This window comes from Gadus chalcogrammus, chromosome 15 (genome assembly GCF_026213295.1).
Source record: "Gadus chalcogrammus isolate NIFS_2021 chromosome 15, NIFS_Gcha_1.0, whole genome shotgun sequence".
In the NCBI taxonomy this organism is placed as follows: domain Eukaryota; kingdom Metazoa; phylum Chordata; class Actinopteri; order Gadiformes; family Gadidae; genus Gadus; species Gadus chalcogrammus.
Genome location: NC_079426.1, coordinates 18,764,111 through 18,780,666, shown reverse-complemented (window position 1 = coordinate 18,780,666; position 16,556 = coordinate 18,764,111). Strand labels below are relative to the sequence as shown.

Here is a 16,556-nt window from a genome sequence, read left to right as displayed (position 1 = left end):
CACACACACACACACACACACACTCACTCAACACACTCACACCCCCCACCTTCTCTTTGGTCCTGAGCTCGTCGAACATCTCCTGGATCTCCACGCGCCAGTCGTCCTGCATGCTGTGGAAGGATTCCTGGGGCATGGTGGCCATCACCGCCTCCTCGATGGCCGACAGCTGCTCCAGGATGCAGGAGAAGGAGGGCCGCACGTGGGGGTCCTGGTCCCAGCACTCTGCATGGAACACACACAACCCGTATATCTAAGGGTTAATACGGACTGATGGCACTTTGTGTACTTCAAAAATATATATAGAGATATAATGTGCGCATGCAAGAATGCTAAGGAAGGCCAATACAAAAAGAGTCAGGCCTTATCGTAGATGTATATATACTATAGAATAAATAATATGTATATTATGTATTGATAAATACCAAGTATGTATATATTGAAGTCTGTGTTAAATACACAGCTTTGACATTGTTTCATTTTATTAAATTAACAGATTTAACACGCTTTTTAACACGTTCAATAGCACATTTTCAAAATAATTAAATGAGCTCCTCTTGATTCTCAAAGCCAGTAAGTATGAAACTTCTTCAGACAATCAACGATTACCAAAGTCAGAACACACCAGGCCATTAATGATCTTTCTCTCATTCTCGCTGTCTATTCACTTCACTACACTGTGTGTACCAAGGCTGTTTCGGGTGTTTAATCAATGCTCACTTCAGCAATACATTGTAGAGTCGACTAACCTTGATTTACACTTGGATCACCACCTTAGTCTCAGTTTATTCCAGAAACTAATGTATGGATCCATATTTCGCCTAGCAATACCAATAGGCAATCTTCATTAACTCATTAAACTTGAAGATTGTTAAAAAAAAATTCTACTGCATCCAACTACCAACTAGTCTAACAATATTTCCCTCTCCATTGAAGTGGGGGAGGTTACTCATTTGTGATGGAGCTGATGTCATCGATATCGTGTTAATATGTTAATATAAATTACATATTTCTCGTCTCACCATAAGCTACGATAGCAGGATCATGTTGTGATGGTATAAACACAAATGCTTTTCAAATTACCGATTCAGTGCAATTGCAAAAACCACTGATGACTTGGTCTTCAATACGCATTTCTACCCGTCATTATATGCGTTTAATCTGCGTTTTATTTGTATAGACAACAACCGGAGTGAGTTGAATTTTCGATTTAAAGTATTTGTATGACCCCTAGTGGACACAAATGTATATGTATAGGCAGTCATGTAGTAGCCTAGTAGAAGGAACGAGACCACATTGATGTGAACAAAAGGTAAGTTAATAATGCCTATAGATTAAACACCCACACTGAACATTAAGAGGAATATATGGCCTGTAAATCATAGTTAATAATATACAGTGTATTACTGAAGTGAACATGGATTAAACACCCGAAACAGCCTAGGTCCGTATAGTGTAGTGAAGTGAATGCACAGTGAGAAGGAGAGAAAGATCTTTAATGGCCTGGTGTGGTCAGACTTTTTTATCGTTGTTTAGGTGAAGAAGGTTTATAGTTACTGGCTTTGAGAATCTGGTAGTGGTGAGGAAAGGCGGTGTAAAAAACGGTGTGTTGAACCACTAAATCTGCGTATTTTACAACGTAATAAAAGACGCTGTATTCTACGTTGATTTATATCAATGCACGTCTCACACACACGCACGCACGCACGCACGCACGCACGCACGCACGCACGCACGCACGCACGCACGCACGCACGCACGCACGCACGCACGCACGCACGCACGCACGCACGCACGCACGCACGCACGCACGCACGCACGCACGCACGCACGCACGCACGCACGCACGCACGCACGCACGCACGCACGCACGCACGCACGCACGCACGCACGCACGCACGCACGCACGCACGCACGCACGCACGCACGCACGCACGCACGCACGCACGCACGCACGCACGCACGCACGCACGCACGCACGCACGCACGCACGCACGCACGCACGCACGCACGCACGCACGCACGCACGCACGCACGCACGCACGCACGCACGCACGCACGCACACACACACACACACACACAAACAAGCACACACCAAAACACACAAACACACACACACTGCTCAGCCTACCTTCCATGAGCTTGGCGAAGGGCTCGGGGCAGGTGGAGGGGATGGGCAGGGTCAGCTTGTTGACGGCCACACCGTAGGCCACGGCCAGCCCGTCGATCCCCCGGTACGGCACCTCGCCCGTCAGCAGCTCCCACAGCAGCACCCCGTAGCTGGAGACACGGACGCACGCACGCACGGACAGACAGACGGCGGAATGGACACACACACGGAAGACAAACACAGACCTTTAAGTGCACCTGAAAATGTCCTCTTACATTATAAAGTGCTTATGCATTCAATACATGAACGGGAAAATAATTTAAATGATTAAAATGAAATAATAGATATGCAAATAATTATTATGTTTGATTAGCTATTTTATCAGTTTTATCAGTGTTATTGTTAATTGATTCATTTATTTCTTTGCTTTAGAAACAAGTCTTTAATAAATGTCCTACTAATAAAACCAAAAGAAATAAAGAGACAGAGACAGAGACAGATCGAAAGACAGAAACAGATAGAGAAACAGATAGAGAGAGAGAGAGAGAGAGAGAGAGAGAGAGAGAGAGAGAGAGAGACAGAGAGAGACAGATAGAGAGAGAGAGAGAGAGAGAGAGAGAGACAGAGAGAGACAGATAGAGAGAGAGACAGATATCCTCGCTGTCCATACCTCCATACGTCACTGCCTTTAGAGAAGAGCGAGGACTTGATGACCTCAGGGGCCATCCAGGAGTAGGTTCCTGCGGCGGACATCTTGGTGGTGTTGTGCCACTCCCGAGCCAGACCAAAGTCTGTGATCTTCAGTGTCTTCCTCCCGATGTCGTCGTTCTCGATCGTCTCCAGTAGCAACACTGCAAGACAGACCAGACCAGGTGAGGAGCAGGAGGGTGAGGGGACATGGACCAATGGCCGGAGTGATGGGGATGGGAATGACCGGATGGGATGACCGAATAGGAATAATCGTATAGGAAGAAATGACAACGGATGGGAATGACCGGAGTGAAATGACAACGGGTAGGAATGACAACAGATGAGAATGAAAACGGTTAGGATGGGCAATGGATGGGAATGACTATTGGGGGAGGAAAACAACATGAATTAAAAAGAAAATGTGAGATAGAGATAGGGATGCGGTGGATGGATAAGGTTGCCGTGGCAAAGCAATGCAAGAGGAAGGACAAAATAAAAATGACAGATGGAACATCAAATGAGAGATGGACATTAAAAATAAAAGTGCATTGTGAGAGGAGGTAACGGGTGGCTAGGGAGGAGAGTGAGGCGGCGAGGTGGTATTCACAAGGAATGAGGGTCATTTATTACTATGGAAACCGGAGGCTGACAGCCTTACAAAGAACCTTTCCTCAGGACCTGGAACTATCTAACAGATAAAAGTAGACCTGAAATCTTCAAACCAACTGGTAACACACACCTGGACCTAGATACCATAGTAAAAAGCCCCACTCCACTAATAGACACACCTGGTGTATTCATAGTGTCCTTCCCACCAAGAAACAACATAACATCCTCTCAGAATTAACTAATATCTCCTTTGAACATATTGGAATCATGTTCCTTTATTTCATGCAGGCCTTAAAACTCAGAAAGATAACACAGATAAATGTTTAAGAAAGTCGAAACATATATTCCAAGCACTGACATTATAAAGCGAAAACAGAAATATAACTGATTCAAGCATTCAAATGGTTCATATCATGCAAAGAAAGTATAAAGGTATGTGCTTATCATATAAACCTCCTCGTAATCGAAGTTCATACGACAAAAACAAACACACACACAAGCTTGAGCTTCCCCTCAGTCCGCTCAGAGTGCGGGTTTCCCCTCAGGAGGGCCCCTCTGCGTGGGGGGGCCCAGGGGAGGGCCGGACTAAGCAGCCTGAGAGGTGTCAGGTGCGTGTGCAGGATGTGCGCATGGCTCAAGGCCACCTCCGCTATGCCACACTTTGGTTCCATGCAAGGGCTTTGTGAGACGCCTTAACATCCACAACTATGTGCACGCTAGAGTTACTCTTTGTGGGCACACACACACAGACACTGAAGGACACACGAAAAGAGAATGTTGAATCGAGTCTCCTACACTGTAGTATGAATACAATGAGTCACTAACTTGTCGGCACTATTTAACAATTATTCGCTGAAGGTTAGGTGAATAATTGTTTTAGTACACGTGAACAGTCCAAAAACACTTTTTGCCGGGATTTATTCGTTTTTATTAGCGGTTTATTTGTTTTTATTAGAGTGACGAGAAGACCGTCATGCGCGCTAAACAATATCCGTGTTTGAGATCTCAATCATGGGATATTGCCCAATATCCCGAGATAGCGAACCAATCAAATTGGGCCCTCTTACAAGGTTCATGTGTAGCACATAAAATTTGTGGTTATACATATTTGACCAAACCAAGCTGTGCATATAGAGGCCTGTGTGTGTGTATGTGTGTGTAATTGTGTACAATCATGCAGGGTTTATCTCAAGGTGTTACTTAGTCGCCAACGGCCCTTGAGTTTCCTGGAAGTTTGGACGAATACGTGCATGCAGGCTTGTGAACTGTCATCGGTCTCCCACACACAAAAGACCACACTTTGAGTGGCACTATTTTCCCATGCTCCTCGTTTTGGCTTATTGCCTATTTCTGAGCACCCCAAGGCTGCATCGTTCCTGACACAACACACATGCATGCATGCGCACACACACACAAGCACACAAACTCTCACATACACATACAGACAAACACACACATAGAAACTCACACACACACAGACACACACACACACAAACACACACACACACACACACACACAGACACACCCACACAGAGTTGATGTTTGCAGGGAAAACAGAGAAGCAGAGGGGGAAAAGGAGGTAGGATTAGAAGTGGGAGTGAGGAAGCGGCGCTGAGAGACCTTGACCTGTTCATACCCGCTCTCCTTTGTCCTGCTAGCAGACACAACAAGATGAGTCAGAGCACAGCCCCATTCACCATCCTCCTCATGGAGGAACTACAACATGGTGACAGAAATAACATCCCAAGTACGGCACATCCAAAACAAACTTCATATTCCTTTAAAAATAAAAGCAACCTGGTTTACCACTATCACATTTAAATACGTGTTTTGAAAACCATAATCAACCCAAAAGGTCTCGGAAAAGCTGGTAGACAACAATTGGGGCCTGACAATACAATAGTGACTGTTTTCCCACAGAATTTTGGCAGCATTTATCCGGGTGGTGCCCCGAGTTCACTGAGGGGGGTATACTGGATCGGCCACCCCTTTAAAAATATTACATGTTCTGTAATGAAAATGAATAACAGTCAGTCAGGAACATGTGTACATGATTGCCTATTCTACAACTGGTCGGACACATTGAACCGTAGATTACCAGACTGATAAAGGAAAACACACAAAGTGAATCTTCAGACTAATAAGTAGGGTATTAGTGCCATGGCGGGCCTTGGTCACTTGGGCCTTGATTCCCTACCCAGCATCAACTAAAGGGATTAAATTACAAACAGGTTTCTCTGGATTAATGACATACTTCTGGCTGCCAAGTCCTCTCTGTCTGATTCCATAGATTCCTTGTACAACGCTGGTGGTTTCAGCGGCCTGCGGTGAATTCCACGACAAGGAGACACGTTGACTTCATGACCACGTTAACCATTCAGATTAGCTGTATGTGTTGTCATTTAAAAAAAGCTCATGCTCTGTGGTCTGAGTCAAACACTGCTGAAATAAAAGGTACTATATTCATCAGCATTAAGTCTAGTGTAGAAAATGGTCATCTTGATCAAAAACCTTTTCTCTTCTGCTGTAATTCTGCTGTAATCTCATTTATACCTAAAGATAGGTAAAAGAGAGATTGAGACATGTATGTGTAATGGAAGAAAAGAGGCAGCCAGACCAGAACGCAAGACTGAACAAGATGATAAGGGGAGAGGTGGGGAGAAAAATTGCATCTGCATCTAGTCAAATTAACACAACTCACAACAATCGTTGCAAACAAATTCGTTTTAACCCCGGTTCCCATGGTGTCAAAGTTATTTACAGCTGGAGAATAGGGAACAATAAAGGCTTGAGAGTGGCGTCAATGGGACAAGGCTGTGGTGGAACAGTGTTGTTATCACTGACATCCCACGTGAAACAACCAGTGGTGGAACCACAAGCTGTAAGATGGAGAATAGAAGTAACTGACTTTAAACAAAACCTCATGGCATTACGCTGCTCAAAGTGAAACCGCTGCGCAGTAATTCAACTACACACAATAAGCCAAAGCGGGTGTGGGGAACGAGTTGTTTTGTTCACCTTCCAACATCCCCCCTCCTCGAATCAAAAGACACCACTTTACCCAGTGATACTTGAAGCCTACCTTCAATGACCTCTTCACCCAGCAGGTCAACGCCTGGAGGACTGTGATGCATTTCAATATGTCTCTTATTCTTTGGACGTCCGTAAAGGGTTGCATATATTTATTAAAACAAAATAAAAAAAACAATAGCTTGCTAATTTGAGGCAACCCCAAAGGTATATTGAATTGGAGAGAGTGGCACATCCAAAGTGCAGGCCTCGACTGCACTTTGTGCAGGCCTCGACTGCAATAGCGCACATTTCAATTTAATAAGTAATATGTTGGTTCAAGACCCGTCCAAGACTGTGGTTGAGTTTTTTTCTTAGATTTATGCATTCAATTCCAAAGGACCATGCATCCTCTAGCTGCCCCACACCCTCGAGTTCATACCCCCAGGCAAGCCCTGGTACACGAGCACCTGGGCAAGACAGCACCTGTGGAATGATTGATCTATAGGGCAGACCCCCTGTAATACGAGTGAGGAACACCACCAGCATTTGCACCGAGCCCCTAATCCGTCAGACCCCCTAGATCAAGGAATAGGTCCTTGATTTGAACTATTCCATGATCTGTTATGTTGTACTCCAGCAGACCAGAAACTTTGTCGTTCATGTTTTTACATCTTCTACTTCCAGTGATATCAGCAAACACACTGATAGAGAGAGACTCAAACAAAGTGTCCCTCCATCACTGGCGGAGACCTGTCCTGGAGGGTGCAGGGTGACAGAGAGTAAGCTGAGAAGACCTCACCTTCGGGGCTGACTCCACCCTGAGCCCCTTCCCCTCCTCCATCATCTCTACACACACACACCCTCACAAACAGAAGAGTTGGAGGCAGACCCCAGGACACAGGGTAGATCAGAGACTGAGCTACCTCTCTCAATACAGGCCAAGACCTCTCCTTACTTTGATCCACCTACTAGTGTAGACCAGATCCAGAGCAGTTGGGGTGACTCCCTCTATAAAACCACATTCAAAATCTAACAATGCAGTTGCATTTTAGTAAGTGGTAGCAAATAATAGTAAGTAATAAGTAGTAATTAATTTGTATATTATATATCTTCTGACACCAAGGCAGAAATAATGTTTGTATGTGAAGGATAACAATAATTAAATACATAGTTTCTACGGTCATTTGATACACTGATGTCTCCTGACCTTATCGTGGAGGTGGAGGCTGCACCAATCACCACAACAAATACAATTCCCAGAAGCTGTCCAGAAGCTTTAAGTGAGACTTCTAGTTTTTTAGAATATGCCCCTACTCAGCCTCTGTGTGTGTGTGTTATCTAATGTTACAAATAAAAGTATGTGTAACTTGTGAAAGTAGTTTGTAGCTGGTAACTGTGCTAGTGGGAGGGACTGTGGACACATGCAAAGGAATGGGTTGAATCGGGGCTCTACTCAGCTGTTGGCCCTTTCCCCTTTTCATGGGCACCGTAACAATAGGTGCAGTCAGGGAGAGGTCATAAAAAAACACAGTGAAAGCATCTCTACTCCTCCTCTGCCCATTCTTTGGCCAGAAAGGGACAGGCAGTAACTGTCTGTGTGTCACTGAAGGGTAATTGTGGGGAGGCCAGAGAAAAGTTGCCCTGCAACACCTAGTCAAGCTTTGTTAACATCTTCCACCGAGGACTTCCACGGGGCCAACACGAAGAGAGGAGCGGGACGTATGTGTGTGTGCGTCTCTCTGTGTGTGCGTGTGTGCTTGTGTGTGTGTGTGTGTGTGTGTGTGTGTGTGTGTGTCTGTGTGTGTGTGCCAGAGACCAATAGTGGCAGGCGGACAACAGGGGAGTTGAAGTCCATCATAACAGCTTTCAATTGACAAGATTGACAGGGGAATGTTGCAGCACACAAACCGCGTTGGTTACTGCTTGGCGCCGCATTCTAGAACACACGCCTGCATACCTGGCATTCTCCCATAGTGAATCCAAACAGGTCAAATTAATGGGAGTTATTCGCCAGGGCTCAGAGCCAAGTATCACTACGATTCTGCCCTGCTCGACAGCGCCGTGAACATGGTGCCACACCTCACCTGGAGGAGAAAGAGCGCGGGGGGGGTTGTAAAACAAACTGAAATAAAATAAATGACGATAAGAGTGACCAAGACGGAAGGCCAGAAGGAGGAAGGCAGGCCACGAGAGAGGGGTGAAAAGAAGACTGTTTGTTCAGAAACTAAATATGGAACATAAAGATGCCACAAAGAGGAAGGAAAGAAAGGAGTATAGCCTACAGAAAGGAGACGGGAGGGAGGGGGGGTTACGGAGGGAGTGAAATAATGAAGCAAGGAGGGAATCCCCCTTGGTTTCTGGCGATAAAAGAGTACCGCAGCTCTCTGGGAGATTAAATATGAACGGAACAAAACAAAACGAGGGCTTTGAGAACCTCTGAGTCCTTGCCATTCTTCTGGCCGCAGTAGCCTAGCAACCGCTGCTTGACCAGTCCATTGTGCAAACGTATGTTAAGCTTTTATCCCTCATTAGCAACATTCCTCCCAGCCGGCTGGGATTTTACAGATTAGGGGGAAAAAATATACACAAAAGAAATTGGTCAAATCTCGCTGACTTCCAACATATTACTTTACAAGCTAATCATTGATTAAATAGTGTTATGTTTGTCTGGTCTGCATGGAGTGTGTGTGTACACTGTAGGTTGTGGGGAGTTAAGTAGACCATAGCTATGCTATGGTCTACTGGGCATGAGTGGGAAGGTGTCGTACTGCTTCATAACTGCACCTTTAACACAATATAAAACGCAATCAATCCCACCTTTTTACAAACCTCCCTCATAATGAACTGACACACTGCATGTTATCGGCCTGCTTCTGTGAATTTCTTTACCTCCTGTGATGGTAATACCTTGTCCTTCTAGTTTGGTTTTATGCAAAAACAAAATGCCAAACAAACAGGACTTTTGGACAGGACTTCATGAGAGATGCTTATCTTCATTCAACTCTTCTTATTTGAAATGGTACAAGGGAAAAAAAAACTCTATGCACCACAGGGGGCGTGTGGGTGTATGTATGAGATTGTGTGTGCGTGTGTTTGTGTGTGACTTCTGTGACCTCAATAGCCAAAGCAAATACGTACCTACCTACATTCAGCCCATATGTTTGGATATAACCCCTACAGACTGCAGATGTGCAGACTGGGCCCACAGAAACAGCTGAAACAAACTAACGGCCATAGTGTAACTGATAATAGTCATAGTAAACAGTAACTATGTCTGGGCATGATTAGGCCTGGGTAAGCAACGGCCCAAATAGGCGGCACGTTTTATTTTCTCCTTTTCTTCGTTGCAAATACCATTGTAACTTGTTGAGGTTGAGATTGAGGTTTACCGAAATTACTTGACTGGTAACTACATTGTCCTAGTTCACGATTGCAGTCAAGCAGGCCTCGTCGAGGTAGCGTTGGTGAAAGACTGTTCTGAATTATCTTTTCCCAAACGTGGCTTCAACCCTTCTGCTCTCACTCCAATTATAGCCGTTGTTGTCTCTTGGTCACAATGGAGTAGCAAGTCAAACACAATGACTTGAGTTAGCAGTACTGGTGGTAGTTTGTTTGTGTGTGTGTGTGTGTGTGTCTGTGTGTGTGTGTGTGTGTGTGGGGGGGAGTAATTGTGTTTATTTAGCAAACACCTGATTAGCTGGGACCACCTAAACAGCAGTTAAATAATTTCATCCCATCTGTCTACGATTAAAAAATAATCTTCATCTCCAACCGTCGTTTGGATTTTACAAATGCTTTGTGGGATCACTTGTGCTTTTTTTTTTTTTAATTGTATTTATTTAGAATATATCTAAACGGAATAATATCAAACAGTAAGTAAGTGACCAAGTGATCCTCTTTCTGTCTTTTACCCACAATGGGTTTTAGAAAGTGGAGAGTCTGAAACCAGAATCAATGAAATCATTCAAATCGACCATACACACGCATGTACGCACGTACGTACACAAAATACACAAACACACACCAGAAGCTCTGCAACTTGTAAATTACACTAACTCTTTTGGTAACTGACCTGAAGTTTCCTTTCTTCCTTCCCTTCTTTATTCAGCGATTGAACAATGATACACTTTTCAGTGCTTAAGGACCTCACAGTGACCAACTCTAAACCAGACGCATGCTTTCATCTGAGGAATCTCAAAGGAGCCTGTGTCTAAATGACAACCCTTTGCAGGTGTATTTTCACTTGATTATACACACAGGGACTGCTTGCCTCTCCCATGTTTAGATTATGTTTGCAAACTTTTTCACTCACAATCCTACAATCTCTTTCACTCCCGTCTTGACAGGCTTTGGTTGGTCGGAGCCACATGGCCTGATTTTGTGTGCTTGTGTGTGTGTGTTTGTGTTTGTGTGTGTGTGTGTGTGTGTGTGTGTGTGTGTGTGTGTGTGTGTGTGTGTGTGTGTGTGTGTGTGTGTGTGTGTGTGTGTAAATCACTGGCTTTGTTTGAACATTTCAGGGAGAGTTGGAGAGGGGGTGGGAAGGTGTGTTTGTGTGCTACAGCACAAGGGTTGGTTGGGGGGAAGGGAAGTCGACCCAGCTGAGCAAACTCTGACCCCGTTTCACATCCTCTCGTGGGGTCTCCCCCGGAGAAGGCCTTGCTATCACCTAGTACTACCACAGAGGAAGTAATAGGCTCCTATTCACATCTTCACTACTCAACAACTCCTTTCTATTGTTTTGTTGTTAATTATGTCACCTTTTACATTAAACATTTTTAGTAAAGACTATTTTCCATCATACCTCTAAAGCCATTGCCTTAACAACTCTTTCAGAAAGCAGCTAAGAGTTTACTAAGCGGTAAAGATAGTGAAAGTACCTCAGATGTGGAAAATTGGCAATAGAAGCAATTGACCACTTTGTCAAAGCTTTAATAAAAACTTCGAAGAATTACTGTGTTTTGGCATGTGTACATTTATTTTTTACAGTTTAGTCAAGCTATTAAAGTTAAAGCCCGTTTTTTTTCAGGGGGAGTGAGAGTATTAAATGAGAATACTAACACTTGAATTATCCTCAAAGTAGTGACACAGACGTCAGAAACGTTAACGTGAGTGACCTCTGTCATTAACAATAAAATCAAATACGCACACACACACGTGTGATTGTGTCCATGCTTACCGTTGCTAGACTTCAGGTCACGGTGGATGATGGGTACCACGGCCTCCTCGTGTAAGTATAACATCCCGCGTGCGATCTGAACAGCCCAGTTGACCAGGATGTGCGGTGGGATGCGCCTTCCGGTCAGTGCCCGGTTCAGGGTACCACCGCGGGCGTACTCCATGACCAGGCACAGGTTGGGTTCCTCCAAACAAACTCCCTCGAGTTTGATGATGTTGGGGTGTTGCAGCATGGAGAAAAGTTTGGCTTCTTGTTTGACCCCGTCAGCGGTGGCAGTGATGTCCTCATCTGGGTCTTGACGGGCAGCCTTCACGGCGACCTCTTGATCCTTCCACGTCCCCCGGTACACCTTGCCGAACCCTCCAACGCCTATGATTTCTTCAAGAACGAGTTCGCTAAAAACTATCTCGGCTGGCGGGAGGCTGGGGACGCGCTCCCGGACTCCCACCGTGCAGCCGGTGGTAGGCAATCGATAAATAGCGGGCTGGTACGTAACATAGTTTGACGGGAAAATACCGACTCTGTGGTTGATTTTCCCAGTCCACCAACCCTCGTCCCCGGAGATCGCAGCGTCTTTGGAGAGCACTTCCACCACGTCGCCACGACGGAGGCTGAGTTCATCCTCCCCGCTTGCCTCGTAGTCGTACGCCGCCGTCCAGAGCGAGCGGGTCGGACACAGCGGGGCAGAGTGTGCCCAGGCCTGCGGAGCCGCGGGGGCATCGGAACAGACATGCTCCTCTTTCCCACCGCCACCACCGTCACCGTTTGGGAAAGCCGCCATTTCTCGGTGGCCGTAGACGCACCATAGGGTGCAAAAGCTATGATAACAAAAAGTAAACTTCAAAGGAAGACCTGTGTAACAGAACTAACATGCTGGTGCTGGTCCACGGCGCGCATGGAGCAGCACGGGGAGGCTAGACTCCGAGCTCTGCCCAAGCCGAGGTCAGGAGCTGGTTCCCGAGTCCCATGTGAGGGAGAGGACGCCGATGCTGCTGCTTCGTCTCCACGTCGCCACTCTTCTATAATGTCTCAGTGGGTCAATAAAGTAGGCTACCAACTAACCAGCTAGGGGATCTGTTGTTCAAAGCCAATGGTTAAATACACAACTGTCTCCACTTGTGTATTCTGACAGTTAGCAGTTAATTACTAGAAAACGTTATGATTGTACTATATTGTTATACTTGGTTAAGAGAGGTGGTATATACCCTACTGTTTAGACTAGGAAAGTTTGTGGTGGAGCTAATCCTAGCTCATTCACCCATGCACCTAGTAAATATAATCATTTAGGATTATACATTATTATACTTGGTTGATACAGTGGTTATACACCCCCTCCCAGACTAGGGGTGTTAGCAGTAAGGCTAACTTTAGCTCCTTCACCGATGCAGCTAGTAAGTTTTGCAGGTGCCGCAAGTGGTGCACCTGCACCGTCCATTGAAGCGCTATTACACCCCGACTAACGCAACGGCCTAAACATTACCTTCAGGGCGGTTCACCTCAAAAGAGATAGATACATTGATACTGGGACTTTTCCCGTTAGGTACACGGGAACTCTTTAGGACTTTAAGCGAGCTGACGAGCTAGCCTAGCCTGGGTCAGTCCCTTGACTGGTAACGTTACTTGATGAGTTGTCCCCCCACTTCGGCTCCTCAGTTTCTAGCGGTGTCCCAGTGCTGTTACCTCCGTTAACAACCAGCAGCGCTGGATCCAATGCAAAGGTACACCCTCCCCCCCCAAAATCCGTTAATAAACGTTAAATGAAATGGCCGTCAACTTTAATCAAAACATATCCAATAGCGACGCCATGGTCAGTGCCCAGCGTCTAGGACCCAGCGGCGGAGAGTGGCTCTGCTGTCCCGGGACGCTGCGTGTCTCGCTGCGCCGCTGGCCGCCGATTGGTGGCTTCGTTTCCACGTGACATCAACAGCAGCGTCAGGGGGAGGAGCCACTGCTGGAATGTGGGATCAGCGCGCGCCTTTGGGGACATTCTTTATTATAAGGCGACGCGGACCAAAACGCAGGCTGTCACTCACACTCACCCACTTTGCTTCAGGCAGTAAAAAGATAGGCCTGCATTGAAGCCTTTTTTCTGTATCTGAAAGTATTAAGCTGCTGCTTATTATTATTATTATTATTATTATTATTATTATTATTATTATTATTATTATTGTTATTATGTTATTTAGTATTTAGAATCGAAAAGAGCACCAAGAACACAAATCGGAGCCACATGCTCCCATCCTTGACGCTATATTTTTTGTTTTTTACGGTCAGGGTTTAGAGTTATCCAGTCCCTTCTCTGTTCCACTATCACCGATAGGGGGAAATATTATGATACATTTGTGAAATTGACGAGAGAACAGCGACGATAACAAGAAGAGAGCGTGTATTCTTGTTCTTTGAGTTGCCATCTTGGAAAGTGTGAGATTCGATCCTGTCATGCTTTTCGAGATCAGCGATTGGAAGTGAGAGCCCCGCCTCTCCTCGAACCCGGGATTCCCCCACCACATCATCGGTGTATTTTACCAACATGCGCAGAACTTCATCTAATTGAATAACTCCACGTGTATACGACCGCCTCATACTGGCTTTCGGTGGTATTGCAAGGGTACCCAACGTAATAGACACAATTAACCAATAACACAAATCCCTTCTTCGGTCGACGTGCTGCTTCATCAGCAGGTCTCATCCTCATCATCATCATCATCATCATCATCATCATCATCATCATCATCATCATCATCATCATCATCATCATCATCATCATCATCATCATCGTCGTCGTCATCATCAATACCACCACATCCACAGAGCTTGGTGTGATCTTTTATGCTATGTGCGCAGGCTGTGTGTAGCGCAGAAGATAGACATTTAAGATCATCTGGCTTCTGCCACTAGTCGACACTATTGCCCATATTTTATTTGTCTAAGGGGTCGCGTAACATCTGTTACCACCACATTCACAAATAATTACAAATTGTAATAATAATACGAATGATAATAATTGCAATAATAATGTTTTTTATGTTATTATAATGTAATATTATAAAATAACACTAACCGGCTTGTAAGGTGTAATGAATATGTGTCAAATTTAATTATTTGCAGATTAAAAAATATTATATTTTCCAAAGTATATTCATGCCCGGGTATTCATGCACATTGCATGAGCAGAGGTTACTGGATGGGCTATGTAAAGGGCGAGAGAGAGGGGGGAGGGGAGGAGTGGAGAAAGAGGAAAAAACAATCATCGAAGCTGCGCATCTGTAGGCTCGACAGAGAGAGAGAGAGAGAGAGAGAGAGAGAGAGAGAGAGAGAGAGAGAGAGAGAGAGAGAGAGAGAGAGAGAGAGAGAGAGAGAGAGAGAGAGAGAGAGAGAGAGAGAGAGGGGGAGGGGGGGGGGCGAGAGAGCGAGTGAGAGGAGAGAGAGAGAGAGAGAGGGGTGGAGAGAGAGAGAGAGGGGGGGGCGAGAGAGCGAGTGAGAGAGAGAGAGATAGAGAGGGGGGAGCGAGAGAGCGAGTGAGAGGAAGAACAGCAACGAAGATGAAAACCGGTGGCAATGGACGATTTGTCATTGCGATGGAAGGCAGACGAGAGGGACAGACGACGCCTAGGGTCGCCAAATTAAGCTAAAAGCATGACGAGTACGACTGTACAGGTGCCACACGGCGCCAACATGGAGGCGTAGCGGCACCGCGATGTCCCGAGGAGAACGTGGTTTAATTGTAGCCTAGCAACATCCTCCAGACGGAGCAGAGAGCAGCGCGAGCCGGAGGAGAGCGGGAGGCGAGATGGGATCTCAGGTGGTGCAGACCCTGCGCCAAGGAGTCTGGGCGTCGTTGACCGGAGGCTGGTACTACGACCCGGAGCAGAACAAATTTAATAACTCTTGCCATCTGTATCTGTGGATCTTCCTCCTGATGCTGCCTCTGTCCCTCCATCTGGTGAGTGTCAGTCACTGGGGCTCTGGAGGATGGTTTGGTTCGAGGCCGCGAGGGGGTGTGAGTTTGTAGCGCTCTCTCTCTCTCTCTCTCTCTCTCTCTCTCTCCTCTCTCTCTCTCTCACTCTCTCTCTCTCTCTCTCTCTCTCTCTCTCTCTCTCTCTCTCTCTCTCCTCTCTCTCTCTCTCTCTCTCTCTCTCTCTCTCTCTTAGATCGCAGACGTTTGTCCTGCGCCGCTCGTTTACTTCACACGAGGTTTTGCCTCGATTGAGAACCATTCATGAAATATACAGGTCTTTAGTTTGGCGTACGTATCAGTGACGATCACAGCCGTGATCACTGTTATTAATAAGAGCTTAACACAAAGGGAGTACAGAAGGCGTTGTCGCAGTATCTCCCCTGCATGCAGTGATGGGACGCATGGCTGCTCTCGGATAGGGAAGGCAGCCGAGCATGGCCTGTAGTGTCAGGCATCCTGCCCTCATGTATGACAGGGGCGTCATGGGGAAATAAACAAAAGGAAAGGCGCTACCTGGCCCAAGCTATAATGCAAACAATATGACCAAACAAAATGGATTAGAACCCTGAATGCTTATTTGTGTGAGGCCACCACTAGAATGACAACAACAGTCTAGCCCTTGGGCAAGCATTTATGAGTTGTTTGTGTGTGTGGTTGTGTGGTTGTGTGTGTGTGTGTGTGTGTGTGTGTGTGTGTGTGTGTGTGTGTGTGTGTGTGTGTGTGTGTGTGTGTGTGTGTGTGTGTGTGTGTGTGTGTGTGTGTGTGTGTGTGCAGGCGTGCGTGGTGTGTGTGTGTGTGTGACGTACGTGTGTGTGTTTGTGTATGTCTGAGATCGACATGCCTTTGATGCACAACTCGCAAATCCCGGCCCAATGCAATGTTGTTCTCTAGCAATGTCTGACATTGATGCGACGAGGGTCGCTAAATTAACAATTTGTCCATTTGAATAGGCCTATACTTGTGTGTATACTAGATGTAGGCTACCTAGGTATTATTGAT

The 16,556-nt window shown here is 45.9% G+C and overlaps 1 protein-coding gene and 1 pseudogene across 2 annotated transcripts in view; one reads left to right on the top strand and one right to left on the bottom strand.

The window, feature by feature from the left end:
* map3k21 (mitogen-activated protein kinase kinase kinase 21) overlaps positions 1–13,424 on the bottom strand; it is a 28,615-nt gene extending 15,191 nt beyond the window's left edge. For both annotated transcript variants that reach the window (XM_056609314.1, XM_056609315.1), the window contains exons 1-4: positions 11,600–13,424; positions 2,782–2,962; positions 2,133–2,281; positions 50–225 (exon numbers count right to left, since the gene is read on the bottom strand). In XM_056609314.1, coding sequence (XP_056465289.1) covers positions 50–225; positions 2,133–2,281; positions 2,782–2,962; positions 11,600–12,380 — 1,287 coding nt within the window. In that variant the 5' untranslated portion in view covers positions 12,381–13,424. The remainder of the gene's footprint in view (positions 1–49; positions 226–2,132; positions 2,282–2,781; positions 2,963–11,599) is intronic.
* A 1,684-nt stretch (positions 13,425–15,108) lies between these two features.
* Positions 15,109–16,556, top strand: part of LOC130404215 (pecanex-like protein 1) — a 32,290-nt pseudogene continuing 30,842 nt past the window's right edge.